The 24,098-nt window shown below is 41.4% G+C and overlaps 2 protein-coding genes across 2 annotated transcripts; both read right to left on the bottom strand.

The window, feature by feature from the left end:
- Window positions 1–6,125: 6,125 nt before the first annotated feature.
- Window positions 6,126–8,851, bottom strand: LOC125501370 (zinc finger MYM-type protein 1-like). Its single transcript, XM_048656882.1, has one exon. It carries the CDS (start codon window positions 8,849–8,851, stop codon window positions 6,269–6,271), a length of 2,583 nt encoding a protein of 860 aa, XP_048512839.1. The 3' UTR covers window positions 6,126–6,268.
- An 8,718-nt stretch (window positions 8,852–17,569) lies between these two features.
- LOC105683481 lies at window positions 17,570–23,820 on the bottom strand. The gene is made up of 3 exons (XM_048656639.1): window positions 22,850–23,820; window positions 20,036–20,198; window positions 17,570–19,940 (listed from the first exon to the last, which is right to left on the bottom strand). Exons 1-3 carry the CDS (start codon window positions 22,922–22,924, stop codon window positions 19,411–19,413), a joined length of 768 nt encoding a protein of 255 aa, XP_048512596.1. The 5' UTR covers window positions 22,925–23,820; the 3' UTR covers window positions 17,570–19,410.
- Between the last annotated feature and the right edge of the window lie 278 nt (window positions 23,821–24,098).

The raw sequence follows: 24,098 nt of genomic DNA, 5'->3' as shown, positions 1-24,098 counted from the left end.
TAACAGTATTGATACAGTACAGCAGGTACGTCATAGTAGCATGAATTATGGTTGACTTACGATGAACACCTGGGGAAATAGGTTGGGTTTTGCAGACTGCGATGCGTAACGACAAGAATCATCGACGGAAGACTTCCAGGTTAGCGAGTCTTTCTGCCTCTGATTCCGTTACGGCTTTCAGAACCGAGTAGGATTGGAAGGGAACACTCAAGTTTGTGGCGTGCCAGGAGGGAAAGCGTCCTTTTGTAATATCCAGGTGGTGGTGTTGGACCATTTTACGTTGAACTTTCCCTGTGGGATTAGGAACCTTTGATTTGTAACACCGGAATGTGAGCTGCTGTATTTTTCGATATCGTAGTGCTTGGGAATTGGGGGAAGATGTTAGTTGTTCTGATTCGATACAGTGGGTACGTTAGAAATGCAAAGTTTGTGATCGACTCGCACCAATAATGTTTGTTACTCGCGTAATTGCCTTGCGGATACGACGACCCTGAACACCCTGCTTATTGAATTCAATACGTCTGCATTGCGATGCATTGTCAACTTTATTACGCTTTCGCTGCCAATTACCGTTTACTTACGAGCTGTCACCTCGTAACCTTACAAGTAGTCGACTTTCTGACGAGTGAACTTCCGACGTTTCAATTATGGATAAGGTGGATAAACGAGCTGCGCTTATTGAGGTTCATTTGTGAAACTGAAAGGTCCGTCACGGGGCCATGTGCCGTACAACCATACGTCCTACGTTCGAGCGATCACGAATCTATCACTGTCACGTTACGGCCGCTATGATAGCCTTTCCAACAGACGACGTACATCTCACCTCCACTAGTTCTGTATATCCCTCACGCAGCCAGCGCGGTGATCGGTATCCAATCAAAACGCTGCCTTTCTGGGGGTTAACGAATAGGATTCGTTGTGTGGTTGCAAACTCGGTGCGCTAACACTCCCTGCCAGACGGCAGAAAGTAGAACCTTTCTCACTCGCGACAGTTACTACTTTCGGGTTCCCCTTATGTATCACATTTATGTGAAAAGGTTTCTTATTCGCAAAAATATAAGCGGATGTACGATGATGACGACGATGGTGAATCTGATGAAATGAGTCTGCCGGTGATCAAAGATTATCAGATCTCAACTCTCCGACCATCGATTCCGTTGAATTCAGGCTCAAATGAAAGTTTCACTTCAAATTATATCGCAAAAGTGTATTCAAATTCACCAGAAAGCTAATGATTTAGGAAGATACTTAATGAAACAGTCGGCGCTACAGCGTTTTTCCTATCCCCTACCGGTATTGCAACTTCCGGGACGTTCCCTAAGCGGAGCTTGTGGGACACGGCCGGTAGTGGTGGGTTTTTTGCACTACTTATTTATCTTACGGCTCCTTCTTGTGTAATCAACGTCTCGTGGGCTGGGATGTGGGCAGGATACGGACTCGGATCCGATACTGGACCAGAGCCGCGTCGGGGGAACCAGACCCGGGTCAACTCACAGTTGGACCAAGGCTGTCTGTGGAGATGTGGGCAGATTGGGCCGAATGGCTGCCGAACTCGGATGGAAACGATGCTCCACCAAAGTCGTATAGCCCCTCCAGAGCAGGGAGCACTTATGCACTCCGTGCCTGTCTATTCAGACTCGGGTGGGGAACGGTGAGCACAAGATCAGATACGGATTGCAATTATAGCTCAACCAGTACTGCCTGTTGTACGCCTCGCCCCACCAAAGCTGGCTCTAAGGACTGAACTTTGTTACAGGGTGAAAAGAAAACCAAAAACAGCGGCCAAATAGAATGATCAAACAAAGAAAAATCAAAACAATTACTATTTAAAGAAAAAACAAGAAGTCTGATGACACTGGTTTTTACAAAAGTGTTCTCTTTGGCAAGTTTGTACCGATTGTACGGCGGAAACTAAACGAAAATTATTAATTGAATTCTTAATCTGCCCTGAGCTAACTTATTTAACTATCTTTACTATTTAAGCGGCCTTTGCCAATACTTTAAGATGTGTGGGTGATAACCCCGAATTGATATCGCGGTGCTAACAAACAAAAGGTTGTTGGCGCGATGCCGTAATGAAATATGGTTATCTGAGAGATTGGTTCGCTAGCTAATTTGAACGGTGAAGTTGCGCCGGTGTCGACTCGCAGCTGACCGCTGGTAGAGCAACCTCGTTCCCGGTTGGTGGCTGCCTTTTATACCCTAGATTTCGCCATCTCGAGCTGCGCCTTGCGCTGTGCGCATCTTCCGTTTGGCGCCCAGCCGCCCGCCGCCCTCTGATGGCCTTTTTCTTGGCGGGACCGGAACCCTGATTGTCCCCATGTTATCCGGATCACGTGGGTCTTCATGTGATGCGTTACAGTATAGATACTCGGTAGCCCGCGCGTCCTTTTTCTTTTGAATGTACTTGGCGCGAGACTCTACCGCGTCTCTTGATAAATTACCCAAAGAAATTACAAATTCATACGATAAAACATATCACCTGAATCACCAAATTATAAGCGAAATACCATACAGCATCACCAAATATCACCAAGGCTTTCCTTAACGTATTACTTAAATTTTACTTAACTACGAAACGTACTAAATGACTCCACGTGCAGCAAATGCACGGGAGAAACGGTAGAAGACCAAACGAAATACTCAGATAAATACAATTTTCAAAACGAACGATAACTTAATTCGACCACGAGGTGCGCCGGGAGGAATTGCAGAATTGCTTCAAACCCAAATACGTAAACGGACCGGACCGTACCAAATTGCAGTGGGGCTCGTACCCACCGACTTACGAAACAATAAAACAAAAATACGTAATACTTTAGGGCAATTCTCAATCCTCATTAGGCTACGTGGTGCCTCTCTCAGAAGGTGGAAAACCTTACCTTATTGAAGGAGTTTAGCACCCACTGACTCTAACTTAATACAAATATTCTAACTGACTCTAGATTTAAATAGACTTTCGAAGCTAAAGGGCGGATAGGAGTGAATCTAAATTCAACGGTAGCGGTAGACCTGAGGTGAAAAACGGTAGAGATACGGTAGATTTAGGAGATTGGAAAAGGAAGATCTTAACGGGTGCTGAAGGATCTAACTAAAAACGTCCTGTCGGTACAACGGTATCTCGTAGAGTAGGACGAGTTGAGCGCCGGTGTCCAAGATCTTCTTTCTCGGAAATCGTCCGGAATGGCGATTCCCTCTCCTAATTAGGCCACAGGTGTAGGGCGCAATTCTTTGGGTGACAATTGAATTTGCCTATTCGGCGCCTCTCGTCTCCTCTGACGTCATCATCCATGCTTCCTCATCGGCCGCGCTCGCTTTTGAATACTGACCGGCTGGCTGTCTGCGTTTGGAAGGCCATCCAAGGCTGCGTCGACTCAGGCACTTGGAGTCCTCATCCTAAGAGCAACATCTCTATCCTATGTCGTCTCGGGAGTCGGAATGTAGGCCTGGGCTCACCTGTGCCTCGGCTCCTACACACCTTCCTAGGCAGAACGTCATCTCGGGAGGTTACCAAGTTTTACCCGGTGACGGGATCAGTTCCGAAACGGTAGATGTTGGTTTGGTTTGGCTCCTGGCCAGTAAGTTACGGGACGGGAGGTGACACTACTCGATCCATGCCACCCTATACGCCGTCTCCGTAGCATCCATTTGTCGATAGCAGAGCGTCTTACGCACCTATCGTCTAGCGGGAGATCGTAGACGGGTCGTCTTGCGGTCCTATACGCCGGTAGTGATTCGGTAGATCGGGAGGCGGGAGATGTCGGCGATGCTGTCATCAGCTGGTGGTCCGGTCCACCGCGAGAGAGTGCACATCGATATTTTGATTGGCACGGACGACGTCAGAGTTGTATCCTTGGAGAAAAGGGCCCGGGAGGTCGTCGTAGGTCGTCCTTGGCTCAACTCGTCGGTATTTTCCCACGTCACATAAGAGAATATTCGAAACAACAACGGAAATTAGCTTAATATACGGAATATCTCTTATTTCAATTGAGCCTTGGTGATTCGTTTCGGTGTGCTGCAGTTATTAACGAAAAACGGGAGGAAATTCTGGAAGATTTGGGTGCCGTAGTAACGTGGCTGAAAACGCCACGTTACACTACATAGACTTTCTTTATAAGTTTTCCGTCACAAGAACCGGTCAACAATAGGTTTAGGTTCTGGGAAATCACTGGATTAGTCATGTATCGAGAAAAACATGCAATTGTTAGAAGCTCTGAAGGTTGCAGTTACAATATTTGTGGTTTGTTGATTATTATGACGAACACTCAGATCATCAATCATTACTGTATTGCTGGGTGTCAGCAAAGAGGGCTCATCACTTCTAGATTCATTTGATTCAGATCGTACAATGATGGAGTTTGAAGTGGATGGCCTTGATGATGATGGTGTAAAAACGGCTGACGGTGAGAAGGATGGTGATAATGTTTCTGAGGAACTTTGATGCTGAAAAGGGAAAAAATTATATTTCAAGTTGGGGAGAGATATCTCACTAAATATTATTATACAGGGCCAAGGCTCTCATATTTACGGACGTAGTAACAACAACTCAACCTACATTCAGCTCTATTTCTATGCTTTCATTATTGATTGTTTGCAACGCATTATAAATAGGACTGTCAATTGAATCTTGCAAACTGGTCTTGGATGCATCACAATAATTACTTGGCAATAATTTTGATTCTCGAGGTTGAATGTAGTTGAGGATGGGATGCCGGTAATGCTGTAAGAAGATATCAATCTCAAAACACAATTGATGTATTGTGTGAATCCTGCTTAGTTCTTATTCTCCTAAGACATAACTTGAAAGGAAGCGTAACGTATTCTCTATGGGATTAACACTACTCTGGATAAGTCAATACTGGATATGTTCACGACTAAACCATACATATCTTTGCCTATCTTTGTACCTTTTCGCTGATTTGATCAGAACCTTACCGCATGTTATAGTAGTTCTCATAGTGAATGGTGCACTGATTTTTAGACGAATTTATTAACTGTATCGCTGTGCATGGTAGAATAGAATATCTTAGAAAGTGTCACGTTTGAACTCCCAGGGGTTAATACCGTTTTGGCTGAACGCAGTTGCATTAGAATAAGTTGGAATTACGATATCTTCAGTTTCCCGCAATATATTTGATTACCGCTGTAAATTCCGCGACGAATATCGCCGTCAGTGACGCATCTCAGCCCTCTGCTGAGAATATCGCCTATCGTTGCATTACCGCTGTAATTATCACCTGAAATCTATTACCGCTTACCGCTTACCGCTATTCATGACTGTAATGCTTTGCTAATAATTGTACTGCCTGACCTCTAATTGTTGTCGATCACGCTGTCAACTTTATCTACCGCTCTTGTAATACACGGGAGAAATCTCATGGAAGGAGTTTTCTGTTGTCTGGAGTTGATCATTTTCGCCCGCATACGACCCACGTGAACCTGGCACCCGACTTTCGAAAAAAAATTTTTTGATTATTGAAATCGATTGTACTCCGTTTGTACTTGTTTGTACCATTTTGATTTTTGTTCGTACCTCGAAGGACAAAAAGTTACAGCGTTTTCAAAAAATGACTCGCACCCAACTTTTGAAAATTTGGTTTTCTCCAACGGTACTCGCTTCAGAATCGTTTGTACCCGTTTGTACCACTTTTTTTTCGTTTGTACCTCGACCCAAAAAAAGATAGGCATTTTTTGATTTTTCGAAAACCCAACTTCTTTGTTTTTGAAGATAATCAAAATCTGCCAAGGGAGATCGCTTCGGAATCGTTTGTACCCGTTTCTACCACTTTTTTTTTCGTTTGTACCTCGAACCAGAGTAAGACATTCATGGTTCTTGAACTCTATTGCTATCACTGAGTTTCCATAAACATATGCGACCAGTGCCGTGGCTAAGGCTTGTGGCGCCTGGTGCAACCTTCCATGGGAGCGCCTATTCACTGGACTATTTACTAAAAACATTCGAGAATTCAATAAAACCTGATTTCGATAATATACTCAACCATTATATGCATAGAACTCACAAGTATTAAAAATTGAATTGGTTATTAATTGATGTGATACTTTTAGTTGTTACTATGAAAATGAACCCCGTGGTACGTCAATTCCACAGTAATTAGAGACTCCAAACCATTACATATTGTAACTAGTTATTTAGAACGAAAATCAAAAAAATATCAGAACAAAGAAAGTGGACCCCGTAGTGCGTCAGTTCTTCGGTATTTATCGACTCCAAACCACTTTTTTGCGCGGAATATATTACATCAATGATTTACAAGAAAGGCACCTTTCGAGCTTTCACTCTCGCGAATTCATCGATTAATTCATTATATTTAATAGATGCGCTCAACTCGGATTCAATAGAAATAGTGGCCAAGCCAACCAAACGCTCTTGACTCATCGTTGACCTCAAATAGTTTTTGATAATTTTGAGCTTCGAAAAACTGCGTTCTCCTGATGCAACAGATACAGGCAACGTCATTAAAATACGTAAGACAACTAATACGTTTGGAAAAAGAGATTCTAAGTCGGCCTTGACGATATAATTGATACATTGAATTGGAGTTTGACTCGACGACAATAGCGTAGCTAAGTTTATCAGCTCATCGCAAAGTTCAATTGCATCAGTGTCCATACTTTCGCTGTGAGTCAAGGCTATATGCAAGTCTTTACAACTTTTCATAATTTCCTCTTTAGCTCTTCCTTTTGAACTGTAGATGTCATACAGAAATTCAAACATGGAGCAGTGCGATTCCAAAAGCTGGAATCGTTCTGTAGTTGAATTGATTGCCGTATCGATGATGAAATAAAAGAAGTCAACCTTGAAGCGATCCTTCGGGTCAGAAATGGGTTCATCTTCACATTCGTAATCGGACGTACGTTTCTTACGTCGTATACGAGCTATCGCGTTAGCACGGACAATTGGCTCAACTTCAACCTCAGATGCAATTCCAGTTGCTTCTTGCAATACAGTAGCGAATCCTCCTTCGCTTCGGTATTGATTGAAGAACGCAACAGTTTCACGCAACATACTCCTACATTCCAGAAGATTCAATTTTGGATTCTGCAGCATTTTTGAAACGACATTGACCTTACTCAAGATGTCGTACCAAATAACAACACTACAAATAAAGCGAAAATCAGCAATCGAAATGGCTAAGGATCTTGCCTCATGCTGCGTCACATGGTCTTTTTTCTTATCATTCGAAATTTCCAGTAGGGCGTCGTAAATTTCTCCCAACTGATACCTCAATGGTTTAACTGCCTCGATTCGACTCTCCCAACGAGTATCACTGACAGACTTTACTGTGAGAGATGTAACGTATTTTTTTAAAACATCCCACCTGTACGTTGAGCTAGAAAAAAATGTATAGATCTTTTGGACAGCCTGGAAAAATCCCCAACTTTCTCCGGAAGCAGAAGCAGCATCATTCACTACTAGATTCAAGGTATGGGCCGAACATGGTACGAAGAAGGCTCGTGGATTCACTGACAAGATTCTGTTTTGTACACCTGCTCGTTTTCCTTTCATGTTAGCGCCGTTATCATACCCCTGACCACGCATATTTTCGATTGGAATATCTAATTTTGCAAGTTCTTCAAAAATTGTAGTAGTGAGGCCCTCTCCAAAGGAATCGTACACTGGAAGAAAACCCAGGAAATGCTCGCGGACTTCGAATTCATTTGAATTTTCTTGTTTTGCCACGAATCTAATAATGATTGACATCTGTTCGACGTGACTTATATCAGGGGTACAATCTAGGATAATTGAATAGTATTTCGCCGACTTTATTAGGTTCAACAAAACATTTCTTATTTTGTTGGAGATCAATGAGATAATTTCGTTCTGAATTACGTTACTCAAATAATAGGGCCGTGTATCTTTATTAATTATGCATGAAATATGTTTCGCCATAACTGGATCAAATTTTGCGAATAACTCTATGAGTTTAAGGAAGTTACCATTGTTGTGTTCGTATAGCTTCTCAGAGGCACCACGGAAGGCAAGTGACTGACTAGATAAGAACTGTATTATGCTTACGATCCTCTCTAAAACACTACGCCAATGTGTAATTTCACGATCTATAGCACGCTGATTTTCAGCATCAATCGTGCGATTGGAGAGCAAGCGAAGATCGAATTCTTTCCATTCTTTAAATGCAGCTGCGTGCGAGGCAGACTTTTCATGAATTGAAAGATTTCGTGACAAATGAACCCAATCCGAAGATCCGGTCTTTGGCCAACCATGTTCCGCTGATTTTCGGTTAGGAAATAAAACGCAACAGAAACAGAAGACGGCATTATGCGGCTTCGAATAGATTAACCAGGGTCTTGTTACTAGTTCACCGTTATTGAGACTCCTCGCATAATAGTCGGGTGAAAAACGTCTTCCATTATGGACTGGAAAATCTATATTTCTTATTTGCGTCGGGCCCTTACGAACAATAAGCTCTCGCGTTTTTTGATCAGTAAGAGATGACCAAGTTGACGGATCAGCATAAATTTTTTCAAAAACAGATACATCGTGATCATCTCGGGCATGTGAATTATCACAAATCTTACGATGTTTCGAGGATGGCTCTATATTTGTATCAGATTCAGCATCAGAAATAATGTTCTCTATAACTGCTAATGAATTACAGCACTCGGAATCAACAGATGACGGTTCCGATGTCATAATATTTTTGATTCGGTCGGAACTCGAAGTAGGTTCAAGAACAGTTTTGGGGATATTTTTGGATATTGTTTCAGGTTTAGTCAAAAACGAGCTTATAGGACTATATTTCTGCAGCTCTTTCTCCTGAGCTAGTCGCTTTTTTCTAAATTCCCAGCCAGATTTTTTTTTACGATCCATCTTATGATAATTGAAAAACAAAAGTGAAGTGACGAAAACTAACAAATTATATTAATGTCTTCCTAAACAATTCGATTTCGGAATTATCCGAGCATAACCGTTCAGAATTTAGTTTGTTGTGCGCTTCTACGTAACAGTATCTTGCAGCTAGTATAAGTAGTGCTTGTAGTACCCTCCCAGTCTAACATTCATGTACGATCAAGGACCAGGCGAGCGTTAACTCCAGATAGATGCTTCTGGCCTAATTGATTCGGCGCAAACGCAGCTATCATGAGGGAACAATAGTACAGTACAGTCCCGCGTGGAAGACTTGTGTCCATAGACTTATAGAGACTCGTGGCAGGAGCTCGCACGTCAGGAGAGTCTGGTACGGCGAACGAGCGACATCTAATGAGGAATGCGCTTTAGTTTCAGCGCGCCGATCACTGAACTAGGGTGGAAGACGCATGTGTGTGGCGCTCATGCCGCGCTCGCCTAGGCGCTTTGACGCTGTGGTGAAATTTTTCACAATCAGATCAGTTTTGGGCGCCCCTCGTTCACAGGCGCCCTGGTGCGGCTGCTCCATTGCACCACCCCTAGCCACGGCGCTGTATGCGACCCATGCCATCATCGAGTTTTGCGTATTGTGACAGATGTCAAACTGTGATCACAAGGAGGTGATCGTAAAGACGTGTTGAATGACGACAGGACTCTAGTGGTACAGTAGAGATGACTAAAGTCCCTATTCCGATCGTAGAAACGGCCTCAGCATAAATAACTATCATGAGATCACATCTCTACGAACATCAATGTTATTGAAATCAGGCTCAAATGAAAGCTATACCGCGATTTATATTGCGAAAGTGCATCCAAATTTCCCAAAGAGCTAATGATTTAGGGGATACCAAATAAAACAGTCGGTCCTACAGCGCTTTGCCTATCTCTTGACTGTATGGATACTCGGTTGCCTTCCGGTGTTCTTTTAATGTACTTGGCGCGAGACTACCGAGTCTCTTGATACGTCTCTTCTAGGGCGGTTTTCAAGTCGCATTACTTTGCCTTTCGCGCCGCACATTCAGATATCCTTTCCTCCAACGCTCCTCTTAATTTGCGTACTTCCGCCCTCAGTTCGTCTTCTCGACGGGCTGCCTTCCCGGCGTCAAAGTTCTGCATTTTTTTGGGTTTTATTTTTCTTTCAAAAGTCGAACCCAGGTTTAAGTCGGCAACTTCTGATTGACACCCCTTTCACTCAGATTTGGCATTTTTTGTTACCGCACTACGTTGGTTTGGCGCCACTCAATATAAAAATTCCGTTACAAAATGGCGCCCAACGTGGGGCTGGGCGATTGGCTCTGGGATCGGAGCGGCGATCGCCTGCACTGAGAGAAATGGGGTTCGATTTTCTGGCGTTGTGTGCCCGAAATCTATGTATTAATTGCCCAAATTTGTATGGCAGCCCGTATCTACGTACGTCATAATGTCCCTCGGTGTTTTTAGCTCATAGTCCTTGTTTGTATGGCAATCGATGCAACGCACAGTAACACGCGTCACTCGAATGAGTATTTCGAGGTATACATTACATATAGCATTGAGATACTGAACTGCAAAGCAATATCAACCTATGATCGGTCATCGTTTACAAGCGTAATAAGGTAAGCTTTGTTGGGTTGTATGGCAATATGCGATGTACGGGTATGCGCCTCAATGCGTCGCCGAAACTGTAGCAGTTGCCCCACATGAGTGAACTATTCGTTGACCTACACCTTGCTGTAACTATAGTTTACAGCGTATGGCAATATCTACCGGATTGACATGTTAATAAACGCATTCCTTGGGTACGTAGGACGTGCTATATAGAATTGAGAATTGTTCCCTTGCAAATATCATTTAGTGATATCTTACGAACATCATTATTCGATCTAGGAAGGGTTATTTTTCATTTAATCGCTAGGAAAATTTTTCATTTAATTAAATTCTTATTAATTTTATTCAAATCCAATATTCAATTATATCATAATTATTGCAAGTCGTCATATTTTTTGTATCACTTTCAAAACTTATAACTACTACCAATTTTTTATTACAAAAGTACTACCATTATTAACCGTGACTTTATGCGATATTCGCATTGCGTAGCGAAAGCGCGACCACACGCTACAGCGCCATTCCTCCTCATCTGCATGTAGAACCTCATACGCTTGATAATGAACGTTAAAAAGGCATTGCTTTATAGTCTTTGCCACTAGTACAATTTTATGTGTTTTTTCTAGCAAAATAGTTCGAATGATGAAAAAATTCGGACCACTTCTAGTACCTATCACCAACACCGAATTACGCTTTAAACGTTGACCTGAAAATTCTATCCATTCCGTAACATTAACAACTTGACTGATATTTGACGGCAATGCGACAGAGAATTCTGCAAAGTTGGGTAACTCAGTCAAAATCACCTTTCGAGCTGGACCATGGGAATAGTCGGCGTAGGGTGCGTAGTTCATGAAACGATGGTTCAATTTCAGTTGATGTTTTACAGCAATCGTTCTGCAGACGTTCACTCGACTATTTGAAACACGGGATGTAATTTTTGCTTCCCTATGTTTGCTCTCGTACCGCATTGAGGCGAGTTTACATAGAGGACCCATTTGAGCCATTAGGCGAGGATAATGAATTAAGAAATGATGCTTCGGCGTGAGAAAATTCGGAAACAATTCAGAAATTTCTACGAAATATTCGGTGATCAACGTTCGCAGTAAATCGTGTGTTCCTGGTATATGTGCTTTATTCATGATAATCTCAATTAGAGATGTCCGTGAACTTAGCTCCGCCATTTTTAAAATGTTTAAAAATGTTGATTGTGCCAGATTGTGCTACACTTGTGCTGCACTGTGCCGAAAAGCCCACGCCAAAATGACAAAAAATGACGAAAGTAGAGCCAAAAAAGGTTTTTTCGAGTAGCTCCGCCATTTTGGAATTGTCTAAAAAAATGATTGTGCTGGACAGTAAAGGATGCACTAATTGTTGTGCCGCTAGCGTATTTGCAAAAACTGCAACGGTTCTTGCACAAATCGAAATTTTCAAAAACCATCCTGAATAAACAAAAAATTTCTCAAAACCATGGTAGCTTAGATGACTAACTTGTGATGCTCATCGAAAGCATCAATTTTCACTCATGAAGTTTTGTTCTGAGTATCGCAGTTTCCGAAATAGGGCAAAGTCAAAATTTCGAAAATTGGAAAAAAATTGAAAAGTTTAAATCGTAGACTTGTGCCGAATTGTGCTCGTTGAGAGCATCAATTTTCGACCATGAAGTTTTGTTCTGAGTATCGCAGTTTCCGAAATAGGGCAAAGTCAAAATTTCGAAAACTGGAAAAAAAATGAAAAGTTTAAATCGTAGACTTGTGCCGAGTTGTGCTCGTTGAGAGCATCAATTTTAGACGATGAAGTTTTGTTCTGAGTATCGCAGTTTCCGAAATAGGGCAAAGTCAAAATTTCGAAAATTGGAAAAAAATTGAAAAGTTTAAATCGTAGACTTGTGCCGAGTTGTGCTCGTTGAGAGCATCAATTTTCGACCATGAAGTTTTGTTCTGAGTATCGCAGTTTCCGAAATAGGGCAAAGTCAAAATTTCGAAAATTGGAAAAAAATTGAAAAGTTTAAATCGTAGACTTGTGCCGAGTTGTGCTCGTTGAGAGCATCAATTTTAGACGATGAAGTTTTGTTCTGAGTATCGCAGTTTCCGAAATAGGGCAAAGTCAAAATTTCGAAAATTGGAAAAAAATTGAAAAGTTTAAATCGTAGACTTGTGCCGAGTTGTGCTTGTCGAAAAAATGCAATTTTGGTCGATTATTTTCGTAGATTGATTTTAAATTGTCACTGTTTCGTGAACAGCTGATAAAAATTCGAAAAAAATTAATACTTGAATCTATTCAAAATGTTTAATGAAAAACTAAAGAAAAATGTATTCGAATTGAAAGAAAAAATGGTTTTTGAAGAGCATATAAAATAGAAAATGGGGGCGTCATTACCGCAGTATTGTTTTACTCTCAACCATTAATCATCGGCATGCAGAATACTCTAAGTAGGTGGACCCCGCAGTTCGTCAGTTCTGCAGTATTTTTTGACTCCAAACCACCATATTTTTTAACAATAAACCATAACGTTTATCTCTATATTTTCACTTCGACATAGACGCAAATATGTGCTTCCACTTCTAAATCTGCACTTACTAGCTGCGATTTCTTGCTTTTGTCAGTGTCGTTGTACATTATCCATTGACTGTCAGATTTGACATATGCGATATAGTGTCCCATTGAATTAACTTTTCTGGGACCTTCGTATCCAATAACGCCAGCGATTCTATAATTCTGTGCGTGAGAAGGTTGAATTTGATCAGGGAAATCACGTAACGCTGTTTTATCGGACTTTCCAGTATCTATTTCACACACTATATGTGGGCCGTAAGTTATCCTGACATCAGGAATTTTTCCACAGCACAATTTCGGAGTGCTTCTACTTTGATCGATGGCCTGCGCCAGGTGACCAATTCCGTTTTCACATATAACATTATAATTAGTGGTTTGCACGGGATATTTTCTTGATTTTTTTACTCCGCAGATTGAACATTCGGCATTCTCCACACAGCTCGGGTCATCTTCGAGTAAATAAGTAGCCAAGTTATAAAGCGTTGAATTCCCAGTTATTTTTATCACGCCGTTGCGTCTTACTTCCGGTTTGAGCTGTGACAAGTTCCGTAGTACGTTTGCACGCTGACGATATAATTTAGCACATACTCCATCTGATAATAAGGTGTTCACGCATGCAAATATATTGGACTGCATCTTTTTGATTGCTTCACGGTAAATGTCGCTGATCGATGCTGCCATGCCGAGGATCTGACATAAGCTATCGTAACCGCAGGTGTTAGATATAATAAAAGTGTTCGATCCGTCTCTTATGAATGGACAAAGGTTGGCATTCACGATAAGTGGCAACCTCGTATATTTTGCATCAGATGATATAAAATCAGGACACGGGTCAGTGTATCGAAAATATGTATTCGGCATTTTCTTTTTGCTCATATCCGAGTATTTTTCATTTTTCAAATCTGGTCGATTATTTTGGTGTCTTATCGATTTTTTTGCAGTGACTTTTTCGTCCGTGGTAGTTCGGTCAGCAGCATCCGGAATGTTATGAAAACTAGTTTCAGTATACTTAAATTTTTTGTTCGGTCTATCATTTTTATTTCTCCAATTTTGTTCCTCTTTCAGTTCGGCGACTATCTCAATTTGCGTATTGTCAGTCTTTCCATCAATTATTGCCCGCTCAGCAACATCCGGAACCTCCGAAACTTCGTTCGAATAACAGTTGGTATTTTCGAGCATATATTGTGCTTGTCCGGACTCGTTGCACGTCAGATCCATCATAATCTGTTTGATATGCGTAGACCGTTCAGAATCATCGTGTGCACAGTCCCTATCGACAGTCAGTTCATTTAAATCGCTCTGGTGATACCGACCTGCCATTGCTAGTTTTAATTTACCGGGAAAAGAAGCAATGTGTCTTGCTACAAATTTATCGATCCGCATTGGCAGACCGACGTTTTTGAATAAACGATTCTTAAGATCGTTGAATTCAGATTCAACGGCTGCAGATGTTGCATTGACGGATCCATAATTGTATACACTACGCATTACTTCACTGAATAAAGGAAAGTATGGAAGCAAGGATTTTAATTTGTTGGCAAATGCATGACAATAAAAACCGTTCACGTCGTCAAGATCCGTGGTTTCATTATTAATTGTCAAAAGGCATTCGCTGTATAATTTGTCGGCCCATTTCCAAATATCAGTTCCTGATAAGTAACTGTTGTCCATAGGTTTTTCGTCAAGTCCTTCGGCTTCCTCGATTTCCAGTATTTCGGCTGAGTATTTACCGTCAGTGGCTCTGATGCATGCTGTTAGCGTGGACCTTGCTCTTTCCGCTGGACTATCATGCCCTTTGTTTTCGCTGAGCGCAAGTGTAAATATTGCCTTGGCAACGTTTTCCAAATCTGCGAGGGTTTCCTGCTTTCGCAGTACGGCCATAGAACGCAAATACATCTGCCTAACCCTAGCTGGTTTTCCTGCGAAACATTTCCACCGAGCCACCATATTTATAAAGTGGCAAATGTCGAGCCGTAAGAGGCAAGGAGAAGGTACATCGTTAGTTTTTCCTGTCAGCAGCGCGTAACTAAAACATAAGTAGGCCTTCAGACTTGGCCTTTGAGCAAACACTCGGCTAACAGCTCCTAAAAGAGCCTTATCAAAATCGGTGATCACCTCTTTAGGGATGGGGAAAGAGGCTTTTTGCATTGCTCCGACACGTAGAAATTCATTTAGCCAATGACTTATTGCATTGGTGTTTTGAATAGCGGACACCATCTGAAAAATGGGTACTGTTTTATCTCCGACTTGACCAACTGCTTGATACAAGTAAACGTGAGGACATAATTCCCCATTTGGTAACAAAACCTTCTTGATCACCGATCCTGTGGCGTCTATGTATAAAGTCATAGGATACTGTTCAAAAATGGCAAGCTGCTCCTTTATCCAATAGTGCACATATATAGGATCTAACCCAATTGAATGAATCGCTCCCTCATATTTTATATCGTATTTCATAGCTTGTAAATTACTGTATAAATCTTTCGTTGGAAGACCAAGCTCTCTGTCATTATATTCCAACTTTGCCCTTCGTAGTACGTCACTGCTATAAAAATGGGGAGGTTCGTCGTCACCAATTTTCATTAGCTCATCAGCTTTTTTTCGTCGCCATATGCAAGGTAGCATATTCTTATCCACTAATTCTTTAGCCACAGTTTCTCTTACCTGACCTTTCAAATGGCGCTTCTTCTTGTGCTGTGCATCAGGATCGAAATCGGTAATCGTGCATTCCATTATTATTTTTTCTCCTTCCTTCAGATCATTGACAATTTTTCCGAAAAATGAACATTGACATTCCGGGCAATTACCAACAACTGTGGCAAAAAATCCGCTTCGAGAAATTTTTACAGATTTAAAAGCTAAAGGACACGGAAGTCTAGTCTTACGGAAGATCGCTTCAAAAAGTACATTAGTCCATGCGCTTCGTTTTAACTTGAATTCGCTTCGCTGGGCTCGACCTTTTAATCGATAGTGGACTTCTTCTGGTTGCATTTTGTCCCATACATCCGTAATATCGATATGGAATTCGGTAACTTTTTGATTATTCACGGAATCAATGCTACTATCAGCAACGGAAACGTTTACCGGCATTTCTATATCACGCTCTTGTAATAAATCAGAATAAACACTGTAGCGATTCATTTTAATTATCGTATAAATATATTTTGGATTAAGCCGATATTTCGATTCCATGACTGATGATATTTTTGTAAATATTTCAGAACTTGGTGGTACAACGCGTCCATCGGATTCTATCACGTTATGGAACTCTGGTAATCTTAAAAGATGTTTGAGGTTGGAGATACTCGGCTTATCAGTCATGGCTTTTTATGAAGTTTTAAAGATTTCGGTCTCTATTGTGTGCGAATAGCTATCCTGAAATAACGATAACTCGCCGCACGATGGCTAACTTAATAACAAATATACGAAACTTCTCAGAGGTGCGCTATATTGACAAAAATCGTATTATAAGCAGAATAATCAAATAAAAACAGTGCAAACTAGCCCTCAGATAAAGATATGTTCGAATTTCCAAATAGAAATTTTAAATAACGCAATAGATGTAAAACATTAATGAAAGGACAAATGAAAATTATACAGAATATAGGGTACCAAACTATGGTATAAGAAACGCTTCCAGCTGAACCTAGATGTATACAAAGTTGCAAGCCTAGGCTGACGCATATAACCAAGTCGCTCCGCTACAGCTTGTGGCTACCATACCATGTACATGACGAGGTCGCAATGCTCCTTTCAGCCTCTACTGCAGTCCCGCATACGTGATAGAGTAGTGGGGATAGTTCCTTGCGCATGCTTGAATATGCACTAGTACGAAACTATGGTATAAGAAACGCTTCCAGCTCTATTTCGGAAACTGCGATACTCAGAACAAAACTTCATGGTCGAAAATTGATGCTCTCAACGAGCACAACTCGGCACAAGTCTACGATTTAAACTTTTCAATTTTTTTCCAATTTTCGAAATTTTGACTTTGCCCTATTTCGGAAACTGCGATACTCAGAACAAAACTTCATGAGTGAAAATTGATGCTCTCAACGAGCACAACTCGGCACAAGTCTACGATTTAAACTTTTCATTTTTTTTCCAGTTTTCGAAATTTTGACTTTGCCCTATTTCGGAAACTGCGATACTCAGAACAAAACTTCATGAGTGAAAATTGATGCTTTCGATGAGCATCACAAGTTAGTCATCTAAGCTACCATGGTTTTGAGAAATTTTTTGTTTATCCAGGATGGTTTTTGAAAATTTCGATTTGTGCAAGAACCGTTGCAGTTTTTGCAAATACGCTAGCGGCACAACAATTAGTGCATCCTTTACTGTCCAGCACAATCATTTTTTTAGACAATTCCAAAATGGCGGAGCTACTCGAAAAAACCTTTTTTGGCTCTACTTTCGTCATTTTTTGTCATTTTGGCGTGGGCTTTTCGGCACAGTGCAGCACAAGTGTAGCACAATCTGGCACAATCAACATTTTTAAACATTTTAAAAATGGCGGAGCTAAGTTCACGGACATCAATTAGAGCTTTTAAATGTATGATTACCTGCCAGTGCGGCATAGTTCCTTCCGGCACTAAGTCACCGATGATTACTGGTAAATTTCGCACGAAAGTGAACATTTCCGAGGAACTCATTGATAAAAAACCGTGTTTGATACGCGCAATAGTAATGTCAGGTGGTTTATCAAATTTATCGTGAAGACTGTAATGGAATCCTCTGATTCTCGAATTGAGTTCTTCTAGACTGAATAATTTAACTGCACATATGAAATAATGTAAAACCTTTGCAACGTCACGTGGACATATACCTTCAGCCAAATCATGCATTGGATCTACCGACAGATTGCGAGCTAGATGAAAATCATTTAGTTCATGAAAAACACATTCTTCAGAAATTCCTGTACGGCTAACATCATTCAATTCCAAGCCATAGTCATAATTAGCAACATCTCGTAACTGACAAAAATTTTCGTCAAAAATGCTATTGATTTTGTCTCTTTGAACTAAACAAAATCTACAGGGAAAGTTTGCTCGGAAGCACTCGACAAGGCCCAACATTCCGTGCATGCCCAGATTGTCGCCTAATATTAATGCCAATTCAAAATAGATCTGTACATCCCCACTTGAAGTAGAAACCGTAATACCATGTGTTCGAAGAAACTTGAGCTCGTCGATGACCGAAGAAAATATTATTTTATTTTTGAAAACTTTTCTATCAATGGTATTAAAAAAGATGAATAAGAAAATATTCTCCAGTTTCGACTGATATTCAACTGGCAAGCAGGGTATACTCAAATATACAGCTCCACATTTCCCTATCCCAGCACGACTACCAAGAGGATTATTGTTTTCATAATCATCAAAATACAAAAATTGAGGCAGAACAGTCTTATTTTCGAATGATTGAATTTTTTTTTGCCAGAATGAACCTTGTACAAAATTTGAAATTATGCCAGAATTATTATACAGGGATTGAATGTATGTCATCGTATCATGATAAACGTTCGTCATTTCGAAAAATTTTTTAAATACCAGGCGAATACGTATAAACTCGGCAGTAACGGGAACATGTATTAATTTTCGTACGCCGTTCTCTTCTTTATATTCATTCCGCTGGCCAAGTAGAATTTGCTCAGGTAAAATTAAGGTGCCAGATGATGCGAACTGTTTAAAACAAGAATACTCAGCTTCGAAATTTTGAAATGGCCTTTGGAGTCTATCGAACAATGCAGTTATTTGTGATAAGTTTTCCGCACTTTCATCCAAAGATTTTAAACGATCTAGCACCGCGTCTCGTACAATATTCGCAGCACTTCCATTGGCGAGGCTAGTGACTTCCTCTACTATAAACGGTACTCTTTTTCTTGGTAGATCAGATAAATTGTACAACTTGCTTACAAAACGACCTGCTTGTTGCGCTAAATGGTCAGATAACTGCGAAAGTGTGTCGCCGGCGATAGTTGTACTAGAAATATTTGAATTGGATTGGAATATATTCGAATTGCATGCATCATCATCAACATCATCACCATCATCAGACCAATCATCGTCAAGTGATAAGTTATTTGACGCAAGCCGTTCTGAAATCGAATCGGTCTCTAGATCGAGCGACCTTACTGGTTGATAAGTAGTAGCCGGTAATTTTATGGCTACAGAAGGCAATAGAGTGGATGGTTCGGGTGAATGGTTTTTAAGTCTGTGTTTACTAAACGAGTTCAATGAAGAAAAACTTCTGTGACAAAACGATCTGTGATCTAAACGAAGCAGAAGATGAATGTACAAGTCGTATATTTCGAAGGAGTTCGGAGTTAGTAGCAAATATACCCTCACACGAGAAACACGACATAATGACTATGTAAAGGCTTAATCGGATGAGAAAATTTCGCCGATAAGTGAATTCATATTCGTACCGAATTTGTCACCCGTGTTGGTGATATCGTATCCTACTTTTTGAATAAAGAGCCAGATGTGAAATGCCTGAAGAGGATATTGGCAATCGGTCGCGTAGAAAAGTTTGAAACTCAAGTCTAATGCTCTCAACGGGGAAGTTGTAGCATACCTAATATCATCTACTACAACATAGCTAGCTTGAACATCATCTAGTGGTCCAACAAGCACGATTTGGGGTTGCGCCGTCAATCCTTGCTGCCGTAGCTGTTCTTTTCTAGTTGCTATCGCCGGTTCCACGGATGCAGCGTTATGGACGTGTAGAACAAATGCCTCCTGTGATTCCAAGATCGAAGGTCTTTTGTTTCGTCCTGCGGCTTTTGCTCCTCCGTTACAGCTACTTTCGGCGTCCTCAACTCGTCTTCTTTTTCTAGCTGGTTGATATTTTACCTGTATTGATCTCACTAATGTTGGTAGTAGGTATAATATTAGGCCATCTTGACGCTCTGCAAATATCATCGAAGTATTACTCTATCCAGTATACACGTGAAGCTTTACCCATGCAGACTTTCCAATCCATAAATTTGGGGATATTACTTACCAGGAGTTGAAATTTCTAGCTTCGTAATCAACAATTCATTATCCAAGCCTTTTGGCTTTCGGGGGCCTTGTAATAATTCGACAAGACGTGTCCGAATAGCATCCCATCTATTCAGTAATGACTGACCTTTTCCAGGATACAGTTTTTCGAAATCACGGTATATCTGAAAATTCATTTGATTGTGTAGTTAGTGTATGTACTGTAACGTGGCGTTTTCAGCCCCGTTACTACGGCACCCGAATCTCCCGGAATTTCATCCCGTTTTTCGTTAATAATCTAGAAAACTGCAGCACACCGAAACGAATCACCAAGGCTAAATTGAAATAAGAGATATTCCGTATGTTAAGCTAATTTTCGTTGTTGTTCCGAATATTCTCTTATGTGACCTGGGAAAATACCGACGAGTTGAGCCAGGACGACCTACGAGGACCTCCCGGGCCCTTTCCTCCAAGGGTACAACTCTGACGTCATCCGTGCCAATCAGACTACCGATGTGCACTCTCTCGCGGTGGACCGGACCACCAGCTGATGACAGCATCGCCAACATCTCCCGCCTCCCGATCTACCGAATCGCTACCGGCGTATAGGACCGCAAGACGACCCGTCTACGATCTCCCGCTAGACGATAGGTGCGTAAGACGCTCTGCTATCGACGAATGGATGCTACGGAAGGCGGCGTATAGGGTGGCATGAACTGAGTAGTGTCACCTCCCGTCCCGTAACTTACTGGCCAGGAGCCAGACCAAAATAACATCTACCGTTCCGGAACTGATCCCGTCACCGGGTAAAACTTGATAACCTCCCGAGATGACGTTCTGCCTAGGAAGGTGTGTAGGAGCCGAGGCACAAGTGAGCCCAGGACTACATTCCGACTCCCGAGACGACATAGGATAGAGATGTTGCTCTTAGGATGAGGACTCCAAGTGCCTGAGTCGACGCAGCCTTGGATGGCCTTCCGAACGCAGACAGCCAGCCGGTCAGTATTCAAAAGCGAGCGCGGCCGATGAGGAAGCATGGATGATGACGTCAGAGGAGAGGAGAGGCGCCGAATAGGCAAATTCAATTGTCACCCGAAGAATTGCGCCCTACACCTGTGGCCTAATTAGGAGAGGGAATCGCCAATCCGGACGATTTCCGAGTAAGAAGATCCTGGACACCGGCGCTCAACTCGTCCTACTCTACGAGATACCGTTGACCCGACAGGACGTTTTTGGCTAGATCCTTCCTCACCAATACAGATCTTCCTTTTCCGCCGTCCTAAATCTACCGTCTCTCGCTACCGTTTCTCACCTAACGCTACCGCTACCGTTGCACTTTAGATTCAGTCCCATCCGCCCTTTAGTTACAGTATATTTAAATCTAGAGCCAGTTAAAACCTTTGCATTAAGTTAGAGTCAGTGGGTGCCGAACTCCTTCCGTTAAGGTAAGGTTTTCCACCTTCAGAGAGAGGCACGAAGTAGCCACGTGGGGATTGCAAATTGCCTAAAATATTACGTATTTTGTTTTATTGTTTTTGTAAGTCGGTGGGAACTAGCCCCACCGCAGTTTATTTTGTGTGTAAGTCAGTGGGTACAGGGCCCACTGCATCCCGTAAATTTAGAGTGTAAGTCAGTGGGTAAAAGGCCCACTGCATCCCGTAATTTGATAAGTCGGTGGGAACGAGCCCCACCGCAATTTGGTACGGTCCGGTCCGTTACGTTCTTCGGTTTTTTTGGGCAATTTTGTAATTCCTCCCGGTTTACCTCGTGGCTGAATTCGGTTACCGTACGTTTTATATTTTCGCTCTTTGAGCCTTTAATTGGTCGTCTACCGTTCCTCCCGTGCATTTGCTGCACGGGGCATCAGTTAATACGTTGAGTCACTAAGTAAAAGTTAAGTAATACGTTAAGGAAAGCCTTGGTGATATTTGGTGATGCTGTATGGTATTTTGTTATAATTTATGTAATATTTTCTCCCGTATTTAATTTGTCATTCTTTGGGTAATCTGTTACCCCTACGGTAAATCTTGCGTTCCGTTACGTTCCCGATCAATTTGGAAAATCTATCGTCTGTTACCGTAGAGTAGCCACGGAAAAGCGCTCCGTGTAAAACCGCGCCTTTTCTCCCGTTCGTAATTATCGCACATTCGGATAATTTGTAAAAGAATCAGTAAAACTCTCGTAGGCCTTCCGAATATCGAAATTATAATTCTGTACTCCCGTAAATGACCTCCCGCTACCGTTAAACGAATTATATTTTGTTACTCTCGACCTATTGTAAATCTACCGATTCTGTATTTCCTACCGAATTTGTTAAAATACAGTCTCCCGAAATTACGTTACGTTATCGTTATTTTATTTGTGCCCGAATTGTTGTTGTGGATCCACGCCACTCTACCATTTATTTCGCTGTTGAACAGCCTGTGCCTAGCCAGCCACTCCGCCGGATCTGTATTCGTTTATTCCGTAAGTTTTTGTTATTTCGTTAAGTGACGCGACACGCGTCTGGCGCCCAACAATCTTTTCGTTCCGTTTTCCGTTTTCCGTTCCGTTTTCCGTTTTCAGTTTCGTACAGATCGCGCCGAAGGCACGTGGTTTTTTCCCGGGTCCAACCCGCCTGGGGGAAAATAGGAAACCTTCTACGTCGCAAGTGGCGCCCAATGTGGGGCCACTAAAAAGGTTGAGTTTTTTAAGAAGCCACGTTGCAGTACATACATATACAATGTACAATGTTTCATCTGTATAACATGATGTCGTAGATACATGGCCAATATAAATTAAGCGTGTACGGAGTTATACCCTATCAGCATGCTCAAACTTTATCATCGATCCATACCAATTCAGCTCCCAGTTCTTGCTGCAAACACCTGTACGTTCTCATGTAATCCGTCACAGACGTATTATCGCTCATCAAATTGTGGCGTCGGATTTGATGGGTTTTATCCCAGTATTCTGAGACGCGACTCCATGGCTCAATATGAGTTTTCAGCCAGTCAATTTTATCAACATCGTCATCTGTAAATTCGAGAATTTCTTCACGATCTTCTTGCACCGTGCTTGTCTTATTTCCGCGCTTGTTGCGTAAGAGACCACTCTTATGCAGTGTGGTTTTTACATAATGGAAATGTTCCCATAGTTTCCCGGATGCACAAATTCGTTGTCCTTGCACCTTAGTATATGGAATGTAGTATGTTGCTACAGATTCCGTGGGAAACAGTTCGTGGATCTCTTTTGCCCAGCTCACAAATTCTTCTGTTGTGATTCTAGTGACATTGACATGTATAAACGAATTTATTAATTCAGTGTTGGTCAATTATGTAATTTTTAAGTACGTGGAAAATTCAAAAACTAATGTACCTAAATTCAGGAAATTCTTCGCCAACCAGAATATTCTCAAAAGCTTTGTTTTGTTTAGATTTTAATATTGTTTGAACCAAAAGATTGCGGAGACGAGATGTTAAATAGCCTGTCCTGCCGTAGACTGTCAAAATAGCCTTACCCTCGCTTCCTTTTTCAGAAACTCTTGTAGATTCTATAAGGATTCAGCATACGTAGTCGATTGTGACAAGTTCAAATTAAAAACTTATTGGGATTGGAATGAGAGAAAGTGTCTCATATGATGCACCGCCTCGCACAGGCTTAAGCGTGTATTGTGGTCTAGAAGCATGAATTTTAGGTGATATTTATATTGCAATAAAATAAAACTGAACAATATTTTGATCATATATAATTTTACCAAATATTTATTATTTTTCAAAAGATATTTGAAAAAAATCAAATAAAAAAATTGTGAATTCAAAAAATAGTAAAAAATCAAGCTTTGAAAATATGAAAAAAAACAATAGATTATTTCAAATTTCTAGACTATAATACCCCCTCACCGATGTACTATTCTGCAAATTCTAGCATTCAGTTAGTTTTTTTTTATGAGGTCTTTGAAAGCCTACCAATCTCTTTAATGTCGATTGCACCAAAGCATTTTCGTCTGACGTGACTGTGGTAACCACGGTACTGCTTGTACCAGGGTAGCTGATTTTGCATCACCGTAACGGGACTCGATGCCTTGTAAAGAGACTCATTCAGTT

This window comes from Athalia rosae, chromosome 6 (genome assembly GCF_917208135.1).
Source record: "Athalia rosae chromosome 6, iyAthRosa1.1, whole genome shotgun sequence".
Lineage (NCBI taxonomy): Eukaryota > Metazoa > Arthropoda > Insecta > Hymenoptera > Athaliidae > Athalia > Athalia rosae.
The sequence above is the reverse complement of the archived record's forward strand: the minus strand, read 5'-3'. Positions and strand labels throughout refer to the sequence as shown.